At 40.0% G+C, this 15,975-nt stretch overlaps 2 protein-coding genes across 7 annotated transcripts; one reads left to right on the forward strand and one right to left on the reverse strand.

Moving 5' to 3' along the window:
• Window positions 1–29: 29 nt before the first annotated feature.
• dnaja3a (DnaJ heat shock protein family (Hsp40) member A3a) lies at window positions 30–4,814 on the forward strand. The gene is made up of 11 exons (XM_042391665.1): window positions 30–284; window positions 1,088–1,224; window positions 1,317–1,400; window positions 1,517–1,723; window positions 1,904–2,056; window positions 2,156–2,303; window positions 2,936–3,000; window positions 3,276–3,404; window positions 3,513–3,628; window positions 3,852–3,949; window positions 4,401–4,814. The coding sequence occupies exons 1-11, from the start codon at window positions 77–79 to the stop codon at window positions 4,421–4,423; spliced, it is 1,368 nt and encodes a 455-aa protein (XP_042247599.1). The 5' UTR covers window positions 30–76; the 3' UTR covers window positions 4,424–4,814.
• A 1,018-nt stretch (window positions 4,815–5,832) lies between these two features.
• hmox2b (heme oxygenase 2b) lies at window positions 5,833–12,606 on the reverse strand. Of its 6 annotated transcripts, none has more exons than XM_042392486.1 (7): window positions 12,580–12,606; window positions 11,384–11,541; window positions 10,723–10,806; window positions 10,494–10,611; window positions 9,833–10,324; window positions 8,421–8,544; window positions 5,833–8,293 (listed from the first exon to the last, which is right to left on the reverse strand). In XM_042392486.1, the coding sequence occupies exons 3-7, from the start codon at window positions 10,782–10,784 to the stop codon at window positions 8,166–8,168; spliced, it is 924 nt and encodes a 307-aa protein (XP_042248420.1). In that variant the 5' UTR covers window positions 10,785–10,806; window positions 11,384–11,541; window positions 12,580–12,606; the 3' UTR covers window positions 5,833–8,165. The 6 variants fall into 6 exon arrangements, with proteins under 6 accessions (XP_042248420.1, XP_042248415.1, XP_042248417.1 ...); XM_042392481.1 differs by lacking the exon at window positions 12,580–12,606 and adding an exon at window positions 12,137–12,236; XM_042392483.1 differs by lacking the exon at window positions 12,580–12,606 and adding an exon at window positions 12,041–12,128.
• Window positions 12,607–15,975: the final 3,369 nt, after the last annotated feature.

Below are 15,975 nucleotides of genomic sequence, written 5' to 3' on the forward strand. Positions count from 1 at the left end.
TGTGTTGTTGTTGTTGTTGACGCCCACTCAGTCCCGGACATGCGCAGTGTGTCCGGGGCAGAAACCAGTGGAAGGAATGATGGCGTCCTCGGCTGCTCGCTGTTCCTCACGCTGGATTACTGTCATCGTGTCCTCTGGACACCGCCGGGCCGCCGGTGCTGTTGCCTGCGCTGCTCATGGAGGAGTCCGTAGTGTTTCTACGCTGGGAGCGGGAAAACCGTGGCGGGGAGGGAGCCTGGAGTGCGGGGGGGCAGGGAAAGCGTTGACATTGAGAGGGCTGTCAGGTGAGTGGCGTATTGACCATATGGTATCGGCCTAGGCTAGGCTATGCTAGGCTAGGCCAGGCTAGGGTAGGCTAAATTAGTTGTAATTTCTGATTTACTTTCGTGACGCACGGTAAGACAACTACATTAACTTAGCCTGGTTCATACCGGCTCAAACATACATTCAAGATAAGATAATAACACACATGCATGTCCTTATGAGCATAGTTGTTGAAATGTGTCAGTTTAGCTAACTTGGTTTTATAGCCATCAATTTCAGTTTGCAAGAGGATGATGCCACTGTATTTTGTGGCCCGTCAGAGTCTCTTATTAGTGCAGATCAGTTTCCCCCCTTACATTAACCTGATACCAACCACAGCCCCGAACCCCAACCAGTCATCTCTGCAACGTCAAACCATAAACACATCCCAAGGGGAACTTGCCAAGACTGATATTCATAATTTGCTTTGTCAAGAACCTTTGTTATTATTAACTGGCAGAGCCACTAGCATATTGTTCACAGTAGATCATCTCCAGCTTTAATAGCGTTCGTATTTCTTGAATCTTCTTAAAGATCTTGTTAGGTTAACTAGATGTCTGCTTACCTGTGTATTAAAAGATGTGCTACTTAATTCTAAATGCTCGGCTAGCAAGTAAATTTAGTAACTTAAGTAACCATAACTAATTAAAGATGTGACGTGCAACAACTCAGCTGTTAGAAGAACAAAACATTGCAGTCACATATCAAGTATTACCTTGATGCAGCTATAATACAGCTCCACTGTTCTATATGGTATTTACTCACCCTGTTTGTCACCTCTCAGGTTTCAAATCACCCCACGTAATCAGCACACTGTCCTTTCACACAAGTGCCCCTGTCAGCAGTAAGCAGGACTTCTACCAGATCCTTGGGGTACCTCGCACAGCAACCCAGAAAGAGATCAAGAAAGCCTACTACCAGGTCTGCTCCTGCCCGACACTCACTCACAGCTTGTATTGGTCCTCAGCTGACTAATTACCACAGTGAGTGACTTTGTGTTTGTTGTTCCTCAGATGGCCAAAAAGTACCACCCTGACACCAACAAAGATGACCCACAAGCAAAGGAGAAATTTGCTCAGCTGGCTGAAGCTTATGAGGTTTTGGTCTTTGTTTTTATTCGGGCAGTTGACACATTCGCTGCTATCTCTTCCAGTTTAAACAATCCCAGTAGAATCCTACGCGAACCTCTTATGTCGCTGTGTGTTTCTCCCAGGTCCTGAGTGATGAAGGAAAGAGGAAGCAGTATGATACATATGGCTCAACAGGCTTTGATGCTGGTCAGGCGGGTGGAAGGCAGCAGTACTGGACTGGACAGGCCAGCAGTGTGGACCCAGAGGAGCTTTTCCGCAAGATCTTCGGGGAATTCTCAGGAGGCCGTGGCTTTGGGGACTTCAACGCCATCTTTGATCAGCCACAGGAGGTTAGTTGTGTATGCTGGGACATAAGAGAGTGGCAGTAAGACCAGTGAGTGGCTTTCATCGTGAGTAGTGTCAGTTTTGCATTTGAAAGCTTATCTGGTGCTTATTTAGTCATTTCTGTGAGTGAATGATGAAGAAAAATAATTTATTAATCTTTGGCTCTTTTTGTTTTTTGGGCACAGTACATCATGGAGTTGACATTCACTCAGGCAGCAAAGGGAGTCAACAAAGAGATTTCCATTAACATGGACGCAGCCTGCCAGCGCTGTGATGGTAAGGGCCACGAGCCAGGCACCAAGGTCCAGCACTGCCATTCCTGCAACGGCTCCGGCATGGTAATACCTCTGACATACGCTGCCTGTCTTCCTAAAATGCCCTAAATGTATATGCGTTTGTGCGGTTTTACTTAACAGTTGTGTTTTCTTCCTTTGTAGGAGACAGTAAACACGGGTCCATTTGTGATGCGCTCCACATGCCGTCGCTGCGGGGGCAAAGGCACGATCATTTCCAACCCCTGTAACTCCTGCCGTGGGACGGGACAGACCAAGCAGAGGAGGACCGTGATGGTTCCCGTGCCTGCAGGTCAGTCACACTCAACTGTTCCATTCAGTACTGTTTACATGAAGGGTGTTTTTTTTACCATCACCATTAATGGTCACGAAAAACACCCAGCAGTGTATCAGCCACCATCAGAAGCAACCACTGCCTGTTCAGTTGCAAATTTGCCTGATGTTCTGGATGTTGTAGGCTTCCATTGTTTTTCAAGATGGATATAATTCAGCTTATAGATTAATCTGCACTATTACACATAATCATTTAGATGAAATATCTGTTGTATTTTTTCTAGCATGACTTTATAAAGACAAATAATTGTGCATTTTAACAGGAAATTGTGAAAGTAGTCCCCCTCTAAACACACAATGATAAACATGCCAGAGAAAGATTAAATAGTTGGAGCCTTGAGGGTAGTTTATTGGCGGGTTTTGGCTCTTCACAGATCGTAATGCTCATAGGGAAAGTGAAAGTACACTTGGTGTTATCCTTAAAGTTTATAGTCTATCCTTTGAGCATGAAGCGAAGCTGACCACAGCCTCTGTCTACTTTTTTAAGCCCACAAAGGAATGTTTCATACTTAAAAGATAGATTTTGGAGGGAGTGTTACATAAGCAAAGGAAGATATCGTCACACTTTAAGTGGTTTGTTTTTGCTTTCAGGAGTCGAGGATGGCCAGACAGTCAGAATGCCAGTTGGGAAGAAGGAGATCTTCATCACATTTAGGGTGAGTATCTAAATCAACTGGTAGTATTTGTTATTCATTCCAACAGAGATAAAAGCGCTTCCCTGGAAGTGCAGGTTGCCATCAGATCTTCCGTAATGAGATTGTTGTGTATAATGCAGGTGTGTGGGCAAGTAAGAAGCATTGAGCTGTCTGAGCTCTCGGACTTTAAATTAACACAGCTCAGACAACCTGTGTTACACTGGTGATTTCTTGGAAACGTTAAAGATTTGAAACTATTCGTGATTGATTGTGATGTGCTCTGGTTTGGTGTCCAGGTCCAAAAAAGTCCAGTGTTTAGGAGGGACGGTGCAGACATCCACTCTGACCTTTACGTCTCTGTGGCACAAGCCATCCTGGGTGGCACGGCCAGAGTACAGGGCCTTTATGAAACACTCAATTTATCAGTAAGTAGACGGGTACATTCTTGGGTTTCTCTAAATACAGCATATACAGAACATGAACAGAAAGCTTGATAGTTTTTATATTGATTGGTGTGCTTTCTCAACCTTCAGATCGCTGCAGGCATCCAGACCGACCAGAGGATCCGTCTGGCAGGGAAGGGAATCGCGCGCGTCAGTGGCTATGGCTTCGGTGACCACTATGTCCATCTTAAAATAAAAGTACCCAAGTAAGACTCCACAGACAAACACACACCTCATCGTATCATTCATCTTTTTGTTCCGGCAAAAATTTTAAATGCTGCATTTATACCAGCCGGAGACATGAGAGGGCCTTGTGATTGAATACAATGACTCACTGTGGTCTAGAAGAAATGGTTTAAAAGAACATTTTCCAGTCACAAGGACTGTAAACAACTTTGTTTAGATGACAGAGGTTGTTCTCATGTGCAGGACGCTGACAGACAGACAGAGAGCTCTACTGATGAGCTACGCTGAGGATGAGACAGAAGTGGAGGGGACGGTTAACGGTGTCACTGCCACCACCACAGGTAAGACGGCAAGTCTTTACTTTTTCTCTTATATTCCTGCTGTTTTCCTTGATAAGTTGGGGTTTTAGGGAAGGACGTATTTAGTCACAAACCTGGCTGATAGTGACAGTGTTAATCTCTGTCCAGGTGGGGGCGACAGTGGTAAGTGGGAGAGTTGAAACAAGAGGGGGGGGCTTCTTCTCCAAATTAAAGAAATAGTTTAGTTCTTCCTGACAGCCACAAACCAGGTAGGATTAGTATCGATGTATCTTTACTTATTTATTTGGAGAACTTTTATTATCTGGTTTGTGGCTGTTGCGTTAAAGCCATCCCTGTATTCAGAAGGATGTCAAGCATGTCTGGCTTATTCTAAATGTCTGTTGGCTGTTTTTGTTTTATTTTTTTCACTTGCAGTTCAATTGACTAAAAGGCATATTCTACAAACATTTTTTTTTTCTTCTTCTCCTTGAAGGTAAGAGGTCTTCCTGGAACTGAGATGCTTCATCACATGGCAAAGGGTACAGCGTAAAGCGAGGACAGCCACATTCTAGAGAAAAGGACAGAGGAACGAGGAGTATCAGGGTGTTGGATGAGGCACACAGTTGTTCTGAATGGATCAGCACAGACCTACCTAACCACTGCAGTGAATAAGGCAGAGGATTACCTGCTCTGTTCCTCTGCCAAAGTGAATCCGCACACAAGGGGATGTTCCAGTGCTCCAAACACCTCCCTGTCAAATGTCCGTTATTGCCATTTTAGCAACAAAGACTGGTCGTTTATCATAGCAGTCTGTGCATGTTGGTTTTCTGTCGATTACAGCAAGAAAAACATAATAGTGATAACAGAATCCACATGAACAGAAATAAACTATTATACTGACAAAGACTACAGTTATAGTCAGAAAGTTTTATTTGGGGTTAAACAAACCTCCTGTTTTCAATCCGTTTGTTCTGTATGCTCGATGTTCTCTAAAAATTCTTAACGCTGTCAGTCCAAATCACTTGAACATTACCTGACTAAATGTTTACCTTAGAGTTTAAGTGCTGGACAGTGTAGAGGTGTGTCTGCAGTGGGTAGACAAGTTCAGGTGTAGCTTTCCTGAAATGTGATGACCCTGTCCTGTCCTGTCCTTCAACCCTTTGCATTATGAGAGAGTGAATTCAACCGGAGTTCTGCTCCTTCTCTACATTTGTACATAGACAATGTGTCACATAGAAGAGAAATATTGTACATCTATAATAAAACTATGGTCTGGGGATAAAGTCTGTTTCTTAGAAATGACTAAATAACACTTTCTTCAGAATACTGTGTAGACATTAGAATGTTTATGCATATTCACTAGCTCTTGTTAGTGTGTAAGGGAGACTGAAAACCTCTAAATATAATGCAATTTAAGACACTACAACCAGAGCTATTGTTTTACATTACATTGAATTGTACAGGTGTACCTAATAAACTGGTAACTCGGTATAAAGCCTGCATTTTACTTCGGAATATTAGCATTATCTATTAGCATTATTGTCAGAGTGGTGTTCTATGGACATTATTCCAACAATGTTCCATACAAACTCTTCAAATTAGATTTTGTTTCATATAATATGGCCCATGATGTTACTCAAGTAGAATAACTATCCTCCAAAATTAAGTATGTGATCTTAACAAACTAATTTACCTTTTTTCAAGTCACATGAAGGCAAGAAAACATTAAGGGTAGCGTAAGAAATTGAGATTTGTGAATATTTCTATGAAATATCTACAGACACAGCCGTCTACCAAATAGATATTACTGATTGGTAATTCATCTTTTTGTTGAATCCATCATCTTCAAAGAAGGGTCTGGCAAAAAGCTAATTAAGTACATGTCAAAAAGTCATTTAATTATCTGCTGTGATTAAAAACACCAGTCCAAATGAATCACCTTTATTTCAGCATAAACAGGAAAGCAGAAGTTATTTCATTACAGACAGCACAGCATACTCCTGGATTTTCACTAATACAATCAGAGTATCCTAGCCTTTGACTAATAAAGCTTTGTCCAGTAAGATACACAAAGGGATCAAGAGCAGAGTTAATGAAAATGCAAGATAATTCAAAATCAACATGAATTAGACAAGCATTCCACTCATTTTAATCTACCGTTTAATTAATGGCTAAAACTACCTGAACTCCTGAGATTCAAGTAAGCGTCCCTTCAATATACGTCCAAAAAATACTGAAGCGTTTTGACACATCAGACTGGCATCATGAAAATGAAATAAAACATGTACAGTGAACTACAGGAGTATATTAGGCACTCCCTGTATTAGTCCTTTTTTTATGCAATGCATTGTATTGCCATCTGTCTGTATCATGAACCTGAGACTCTCAAATACAAAACACAGCATCACTTAGATCTCCACGTCTGTGATCAAAACAGCTGCACTACAGCTGTTATCCTGAAGGAATACTGCACATCCATAAATGTGTGAATGTGTTGTACAAATACACACAGCACAGAAACCTGCTTGAAATATTATCAGCAGGTTTCCTTTGGTTCTGTGTGTCCAATAACTCCAAGCAGTGGAAAAAAAAACAACAACAAACAGCTTGGAAAGATAAAGCAAAGTTAAGAAAATGTCAGTAATGTGTCAGGATAAATATTAATCTTCAGTCACACATCAGTGCAATTACACTGCAATACACGCTGCACAAAATATTCCTCTTTATCTATGTTGAAAAAATTACCGTGACCAAAACATACAGTATGAACAATATATGAACAGTTTTAGTGATGATGCACAAATGTATCACAAATGTATTACAAATGGATACTTGACAGGGGCGGAGCTGCTGAGGGACCTACGGATCGGTATCTTACGTGATGTGGTTCTTGATAAACCACAACACATTTAGCCTTCATGTAGATAGACTTGGTATCTATTTCAAGAATGTAGACAAAACATTATTACAAAAAAAAAAGACAGCTGCAATGACCTTTGTTAACACTTTTGTCCTAAAACAGGCTCCTGTAGCAGGTAGAACTGATTCATCAATGACTCGTTCATCTCGGAAAGTTAAACTGTGCAATTAAATCAAAAACAGGCAGGTTTTTTTTTATACAATACGCCCGTTCTCATAATCCAGAAACAGAGAACTACTATTATTGAACATGCATCAGCAGAGATTCAAATACCTGGTATATTCACTAGTATTTGAAACATGTTTATTAATCATACACTCGTCAAAGTGTAGGTGTGCTATATTTTTTGAGGGTGGGGGGTGGAGGGGTGGGAGCTTTTGAATCCTATCACCTGTTCCGCAGCACAAACCTCTCGGGATCATGTAAGGCCCAAGTATGAGTCTTGAAATGTGATGAGGGACTTAATGTAAATGCAATGCAGCACACTGTGTTTTCACATTATGTTATGAACTGCAATCAATGTGTAGAGGTAAAAAAAAAAAAAATACAGTATATGGGGACATTTACAGATAAACCGTTATTTCAGTGTTGCATTGTTTAGTCAATTACTTTCTCTCCCAGGTCAAATTAAGATCTAGTAATGCAAAAACAAAAATACCTCATTAAAAATCACAGCAGTATGCCCTGAAAAAAAAAAAAACACACGCTGTGCTACTCTAATCATGCATAACATATGCATAGTACGTTTTAACATGTTTTTACTAAGCTAAACATGAATGGCTTTAGATAATACATTCATCATTATTAACTAATGTATCACTGTATAGCCAATTATATAAATGAGTGACATTAAAATTTGGGAGGAAATGTAATTTCACAAGAGATTAGTTATTCACTGGAATGCTGTGCTTCCATGACAAAATCAGAAAACAGCTAAAAGAAGGTCTTGAGATACAACCGAACACACTGGAAGGACACAAGATGGAGGGATGATGCAAAGGAGGTAGAAAAATGAAATGACCGGAGGAGAGACTGCAACAAGGTGTAGCTCGATGAATGGATGGATAGATGAATGGATGGATGGATGGATGGAGTTGTGACGTCCTAATGGTCCTATAGATCATCTCATTGGAATTCCATTGATAAGAAACAGATCCAGGTATATTTGTACTAGCAAACATGCAACATTTAATAAACCTGGACCTGTTTACAATGTTTTACAGAAACCATGAGATGGTCTATAGTTTTGGGGGATTTTCTAGTCTCCTTACTGTCCTTCCTTCAGTGTTTCTCCTCCCGCTCTCTCACAGCAGCAGAGTGACAGGCTGAGGGGCTGGATCACATCAGATACCATGCAGCCAATCCAGCCAAAGCAGCAAACCAAGTAGCAAACAGCACCTGTCCTGTTGGGTGTCGGAGCACAGCCATGGCGAGCTGACATGCGTATGCTGTTCCACCGGTGGCCGCTGAGACACAGAGTTAGCACCAAAGCAGAAAACAAACTTAATCAAGGCCCTCACAACAGCTTTATAAAAGCTTCATCATGGGTTTAATATAATTTTACTGATATGGTAATTACTGATAAAAGCATACCCATTTTGGCGGTATAGTAGGGACATTTGCTGATGTCTCCACCCATTTCTCCATGGACAGGCATGCCGGCATCTAAAACATCCTCCTGGAAGGTTTTACCAATCTCTTCCAGCTCCTCAAAAACCTGCCAGCACAAACATAAAAGGATTATTAAGCTTGCTGGATACGCTACAGAATATGCAGAGTATGCAGCAACACAAAGGGAAACTCCATGTTCCTTGCATTTGAGCATAGAGAAATGTGGATTACAACATGTATAACATCTAGTCATAATATAATCATCCTTCCATGATAGTGGTACCCTTATACAAGGATTAAAAATGCTATTTTAGTTAATTTATTGAGTGTCTGTATCATTTGTGGTTGAGGACCCAAAACTAGTAATTCGGGAAAACCAGGGCTGCCTCATCTTCAATCCAGTATATTTAAGGTTACTTAAAACAGTCAGTGTGAAATTATCTGTGACTTAAAGGACAACGTTCACTCCGAGGTCTCAATAAACAAGACAAGAATCTACAGTCATGCCATCTGTGAGGTTGGACTTAGGCACAGTGCTTTGAGCAAAATGCTAACATCAGCAAATTAACATACTCACAATGACAATGCTAACATGCTGATGCAAAGCACGTATGATGTTTATCATGTTCACCATCTTAGTTTAGTATGTCAGATTTGATCATTAGCACCAAACACAAAGTGCAGCTGACGCTGATTGTAATGTGATTAGTTTTACAGATATTTGTTCATAAACCAAAGTATTGGACAAATTAAAATTTGGATCATTTGATGATGGCACCAGATGAAAAGTCAAGAGACCATTCAAGTTATCACAATTCATCCTGTGAGGAACAATGAATGTCCATAAAAAATTTCATGCCAGTGCATTCAATAGTTGTTGAGACATTTACTCAAAAATACAAATGTGAACCTCACGGTGGTGCTAGAAGAAAAGTCAAGATTACCAAAGTCCTTAAGATAAATCGTCTACTAGGAACCATGAATATCTATACAACATTTTGTGCCAATTCATCAAGATGATCTTGAGATATTTCACAGGATGAAGTGAAAACTTTGTCCTCGTGGTGACACTTAAGAAATCATGAAAGTCATTAGGACTCGTCCTCATAGCCACACTGCTTATCTATACTAAATTTCATGGTTGTCCAACATCCAAAGTTGTATTGAGATATTTCAGTCTGGACCATAGTGGTAGACTGACTAACCGACAGACCGACATTGCCATTTCTAAAGCCATGCAGGTAGCATAGCTAAAAATACACATCACTTGATTACTTGATCAAAGCTGGCATAAGTAGCACATCACCTGTCTCATTATCACAACCAGGGAGCAGATCCCCCCACTAGTGTTTCCAAACATAACTTCCATTTTCTCCTACTCCCTTGCCTCTTACCTCCATGTTGAACTGGAAGGCCTTGACAGCCTCGTCCACCAGCCTCTTCTTTGTTTCCATGTCCAGCTCCAGCTCGTTCATCCGACTGCGGTACAGCTGCTTGAATGCTTTGGCACTGTGGATGGCATCAAACTGATAGAATTCCAACCCCTCTCCTGTGGGAGGAAGCTTCAAGGCTCTCTGCGCCACTTTCTTCAGCACCTGGCCCCCAGATAGGTCCCCCATGTAGCGGGTGTAGGCGTGGGCCACCAGCAGCACTGGGTCCTCCTGCCCTACTTGGTGGATACGGTCCACATAGCGTTGGGCGGCCTGGGAGCAGCTGACCTGGCTCTGCCAGTCAGGGCCGTAAAAGTACTCAAGGTCACGGGCCAGAGCCTCGTGGCGGTGCAACTCTGCAGGAAAATAAAGCGGGGCGAAATGGGGATGGTCCTTGTTCCTTTCGATCTCCTCCTCCATGGCTGTGTAAGTATAGTAGAGTGCTACGGCACCAAGCTGGGGAAGCAAGAAAGAAAAGTTGTTGAGTCATTCTACTTGTCTCCTTTTTTTTCTTTGCCTCTTTTTTAACCTAGATGCTTATTACATTGTATACAACTTGTCTGGTTTGCAGAGCATTTTACAACCTAAATTGTAAAAAATCCTCCCTGCTTCTCTTCTGACTGACCTTGAAGAGCTCTTTGCGGATGCGTCCCCTGAGGAAATCCTTCACAAACTGGGTGTTCTCAGCTTTTTCATGAACATCCTTGGTCCCTGCTGCGAGCATCTCAGACAGATCATCAGGACTGGGGGGAAAAAATGGTAGGTATATTGTGTGATTGAAAGAATTACAATGTCAGAATTGTAATTGTAACTATTTTAAGATAATGATATTACAATACTGGGAGGAGATTTACCTGAGGGTGTCCTCTTTCTCCTCATATACAGCCCCCGTTCCATTCATCTTTTCTTCCGACATTAGTGGTGTCTTCCTGTCTGCCCTAACATTAGTGAAAGACATCAAAATTGCATTATTTTGACATTCTCAACTTCACACATGGCAGCAGTTGTATTAAAGTTTTCTAAAACATCATATTGCACATATAAGTCTCTGAATTACCAAAGTTATATCTCATTATCATGTATACTGCTACAGTCTTGACCAAGCACATTCAATCATAACTAAACGATGTGTCATGACTATGATTTTGGCAGGTGCTGTTGAAAGTTGTCACTTGAGCCAGCATTGCGTAACTGCTTTCCAGAATAAACAAGGGACCAATGTCAGGCTGCAGTCACCACAATACAACAATAACAAACAAAAAACAACATATGCTGTATACTAAACATTATTTACAGGAAGAAGGCCACCAAGCACAATCACAGTCAATTGTCTGTTACAGTCATCTGGTCTATAATAGTGAAACAAATGTTGTATTTACTTTGTCCGCATAATCACTCAACCACAACCAACATATCAACCCTCTCAAAAATCCATTTGAGGGTTAAGATAAATAAGCACTAATAAGCAATAACAGACAGATAAGCAGTGTAATTACAACATCTTTAAACCCTTACCTAAGAGCCAGCAGAGGTCTAATCAGGATAAAGGGGAGCTCCTATTCACTGTAGCTGTTGTCCCTGAGATGACGATGATGATGGTGGTGGTGGTGGTCAAAGGAAAGATGCCGTCTGCCAATTAATTCAGCTGCTTTAAGCCTTTGACCTTATTTACTCTGAAAGGGAGATAAAGCAATGTGAGAGTGAAAGCTGATACAGTCTGGCAGGGGCTGGCTTGTTTTACGTAGGAAAGGCGACTTTAAAAAAAAAGCATCCCGATTTGAACAACACGAACACTGGCGAACAAAAAGCAGCCCATACAGCAAAAACACAGGCCTTCTGGCGTTTACCAGGAGTCGCAAGCTGCTCTCAAAGAATAACTGGTAGATGCAGCTAGCAAGTGGTGTATAAGGCGAGTTAATAAATTGATTTAATTCAGTTCAGTTCCTTACAGTTATCAGAAATCATAAGCTAACATCATCTTTAACCACGACACGAATAAACCTCTCAGTAGTTACCACTGACAGTAACGTCATCTAACTTGCAAGGAGCATCTTCTTTGACAACAGCTAAGTTAACTTTAGTGGATGACGCTAGCTGAGTTAGCTAATAGCTAGCTAGCCTTTCAACAAGCTAACAAACACGTTTAACGTTTGATGAGCACCATGACATTACATAACAGGATCGGCTTGTTTATTCGCTGCTCAGATTCAGGTAAAGATTAATGTATTACGAGGCTCTGCTATCGTATTGACATCATAAACAACAAACCTTCTCCCCACCACTTCTTTTTCTTCTTTGATTTCACTGGCGGACTGCAAACCAACGTTAAAGGTGCATGCCGCCACCTACTGTATCGGAGTGTGTAACACCATGACTTTAAACAACAAAAACTAACAAACAAACGAAAAAAGTTGACATTATATTATGGTTATTAAACCTGTTTCATTTAAATATTTAAATAAAGCAATTTGAACCTGTAATTGTTTGTCTCCAGTCTCTAACAGACCTTTGATGCACCACTCCCTTCCAATATCCAAAAGCCTGCCCTCCACTCTTTCTCCTTCTACACTTAATGTTAACTCCCTATAACCTATTAACACACGTTTAACAATTTCCTTACAGTTACAAGTCTCACATTTATCCGACACTGTCTTTTTCATGGTATATAAAGTAGCATTGAGTTTCACCACACCACTGTGCGCCGTCCTCACCTCTCGCGGTTGCACGCAGTCAGGTGCTCTTCTTCAAGAAGTGCTGAAGATGCAGAAACTTACCAGATAAAGTTTGTACTTAATACATCCACGTAGTTCTCACACAGCAGGGTTAGGGTTAGGGTTAGACATATATGACAATATAATAAAATGATCTCTTCTTCTTCATCATCATCTTTAATGATAATAATATTATTATTCACAAGCCCTGAATTTGACCAGCTTGAAGAGATATGAGTTACTGTAATAATGTAAAACTGTAATGCACCAAAGGCACTGAATGGCATTAATAATAACAACAACAACAACAATAATAACAACAACAACAACAACAACAACAACAACAACAACAACAACAACAATAATAATAATAATAATAATAATAATAATAATAATAATAATAAGTATTATTATTATTATTTCTTAATATTTCTTACAAGTGTGGTGTGCTTTTATTTTGAAAGTTTGATTGACAGGATGAGAATTTTCTGCAGGGAGAGACATGTCTGTCTTGCTCACACCTGTGTCATCAAAATTATGCAAGTTTGGCCCATTCACTTAAATTTCGATTAGTAAATTGAAAACTCTTGATGAGTTTGTGTGTAAAACAAATTATTTTCCTAATTTCATCAAGTCTATTTTTAGAAAAAGAAAGACTTTTAACCCACATGACCTGGTCAAAGTTTGATTGACATGTGTACTGTCAGGTGTGTAGAGACAATAAGAAACTGCAGCTGGACACAGAAAAATACTCATATATTTGAATAGAGAGCGTGAGCGTACCCACACCTTTTTGAACATTTACTGCTTCCACATAGTTTTAGATACAAACTTCATTTGAACTTTAAATGAGTCATGAGACTTTGACCTACAAATCTTGAATTTATATGTTTTTTCTATCTTTTATTGGTTTTGAGATATTAGAATGTGAGTTTTAAAGTCTTTTCTTTGGCCAAAGCTTACATTAAAAATCATATTTTTTGGTAGGAAATTTCGTTGCGAATCCATTGATACAGGTTTGAAAGTGGTCAGACTTATAGTTTAGACGTCAGAAGCCTCTGTTTGACACAAAGTTCATGCCCATAGATTGGCTCCCCATTGGTTTACATTGTAAGGTGTGATGTGGCACTGCAACTTTCAGGGCTTATTAAATCCAAACCGTTCGAGTTATTACAAAGTTTTTGACAACATTTTTTCAGCATAGTGTCATAAGTCACCTATTAAAGTTTGAAGCCGATACCATTAACACCCTCGGAGGAGATGGCGTTTGTTCAGGGGCCAAAATTGGGGCAAAGTCTTATTTTGATGAGACAAATAATTGAGTTTTGGTTTGATCTCTCTACAACATTCCTACGGGCCGTGGCGGCCATTTTAGTTCCATACATGCTATAGAGCACATTTTGGCACTTTAGGGGTTAATTTTTACATTCTATCAAATTTTTCACCAGACCTGATGTGCGTGCCAAATTTGGTGAGTTTTTGAGCATGTTTAAGGGGTCAAATTTAGGTGTGATGTTCTGTAATAATGAAGAAAGAAAGAGAGAAAGAAAGAAAGAAAGACACAAACAAACAAACAAACAAACACACGAAAAACAATAGGGTCCTCGCCCTTAGTCGAGGACTACTGTTTTACAGTAGTCCTCTGCCATTTGGGCTCGGTCCCTAATAATAATTTATTAGCCCTGAATTAGACCAGATTGAAGCAACAGAAGTTACTGTAACAATGTAACTGTAATACATCAAAAAGACACTAGCAACAACACAAAAGATATGTAAGTAAGATATTGAGAGAGTCATACAATCCAAATGGAGGGTCTTTTACCATAGTGGCCCATGTTATACACTATATAACACTATCAGATGCAAGTTGGTGTCTGATGTTTTAGCAATGTACATGCTTTACACAAGTTAGGGCTTCATCTTTTAGTGAAGTATAGTTTCTTTTAGTGAGCTGCCTGTTTCTTTTAGTGAGCTGCCTGTATTGTAAATCCATCAGAGGACAGTCTTGAGCTGTTGGCAAAAGGCTTTTGTTCATACTGTTTTCTCTTGAAAAATCCACAAGACAATACCAAGTGAGCTAGTTAACTTGTAATATTGCAGGCTATTGTATTTTACTGGTAGTATTGCATCAAATGTCTTATATCACAACAAGCCAGACACCAAATTATTACCAAGACAGAGAACCAAGATCATCAGGCTAGAAGAGAATAACCACAAGATGGCATTCCCACCAAGCTAATACAAATGTTTGGCAGGTTATAGTTTCACATTTTACTTTCCATTTGGATGTAAAGATCAGAAAGCTGTTAATTTTATCTTTTTAGGCTGTTGTTAGTTAGTTTTTTAAGTATTGTGTAATATTACTTATCTGTGTTTGTTAATATTATATACATGTGAGGTTTCTGTTTAGAGATTAATCATTCTTTGAGATGGGTACATATTCTATTGCCCCTTTTTGTTAATAGCATCACACTTTACACAAGGCACTTACAAATCTGGAAATTGGCAATTATAATTCCTAATCGATCTCCCTTGTCTTACTCTTTGTTATCAAACAAATTATCTCACACAGAGACTCTGTTGCGCTCCAGGGTCATACTGAAATGATTACAACGTTCTAGCTCCCAAAACACCATCAATGTTATTGTGCAATTACCTCTGTTATGATAGTATTTGTGTGTAGCGTTGTTCAATCAGCTCGTCGGTTCTTATTCAGTGAGTATCAGTATAAAGAGACCCTTTGTCAGTCTCTCCCCTCTGTCCCCCTTTCCACAGCACCACCTGAGCCCAACATCAAATGTCCAGTTGGCACAGATTCACTGTCTTGCTCCAGCAGACACATGTCTGTCAACATAAGGCTTACACCTGGGATTTCCTGGATGAAAGATAGGTTCCCCGCTTACAATGTTATCCTATTGATCCTCAGATTCTAGGAAGCACTACTATGGAGCCAACTATGGAGACACACTTTATATTTTCCACATCAGTTTAAACATCATGCGTTTTCTTTATTTATTTTTGTATTGTTTTTAAAATTAAAATTGAGAATCTTGCAGAAAAAAGGCCTAGAATAACATTTTAACTTCTTTGATTTATCCAGTCAGATATAGGAACTGGGTAGTTCAACTGAGGAGTTTGGATTCTGGATTCAAACCGCATCTCAATACCAAATTTGTATGTTGTTGAGTTGAAAACATTTGAAAAATTAAAGATGACGAGAAATGAGTGGATAACAAATAAATTAAAGGAGTAAGACTTGGAGAGGTGACAAGGTACAGGGCAGGGTGCAGAACTGTAATAGATAGTCCACTATCTCTACAGAGTGTGCAGTAAACACAGTGTACAGAGTGTACTGTGTAATCACAATAAGTGCTGGCAGACTAACAGGTGTTCGTC

This window comes from Thunnus maccoyii, chromosome 18, assembly GCF_910596095.1.
Source record: "Thunnus maccoyii chromosome 18, fThuMac1.1, whole genome shotgun sequence".
Classification (NCBI taxonomy): domain Eukaryota; kingdom Metazoa; phylum Chordata; class Actinopteri; order Scombriformes; family Scombridae; genus Thunnus; species Thunnus maccoyii.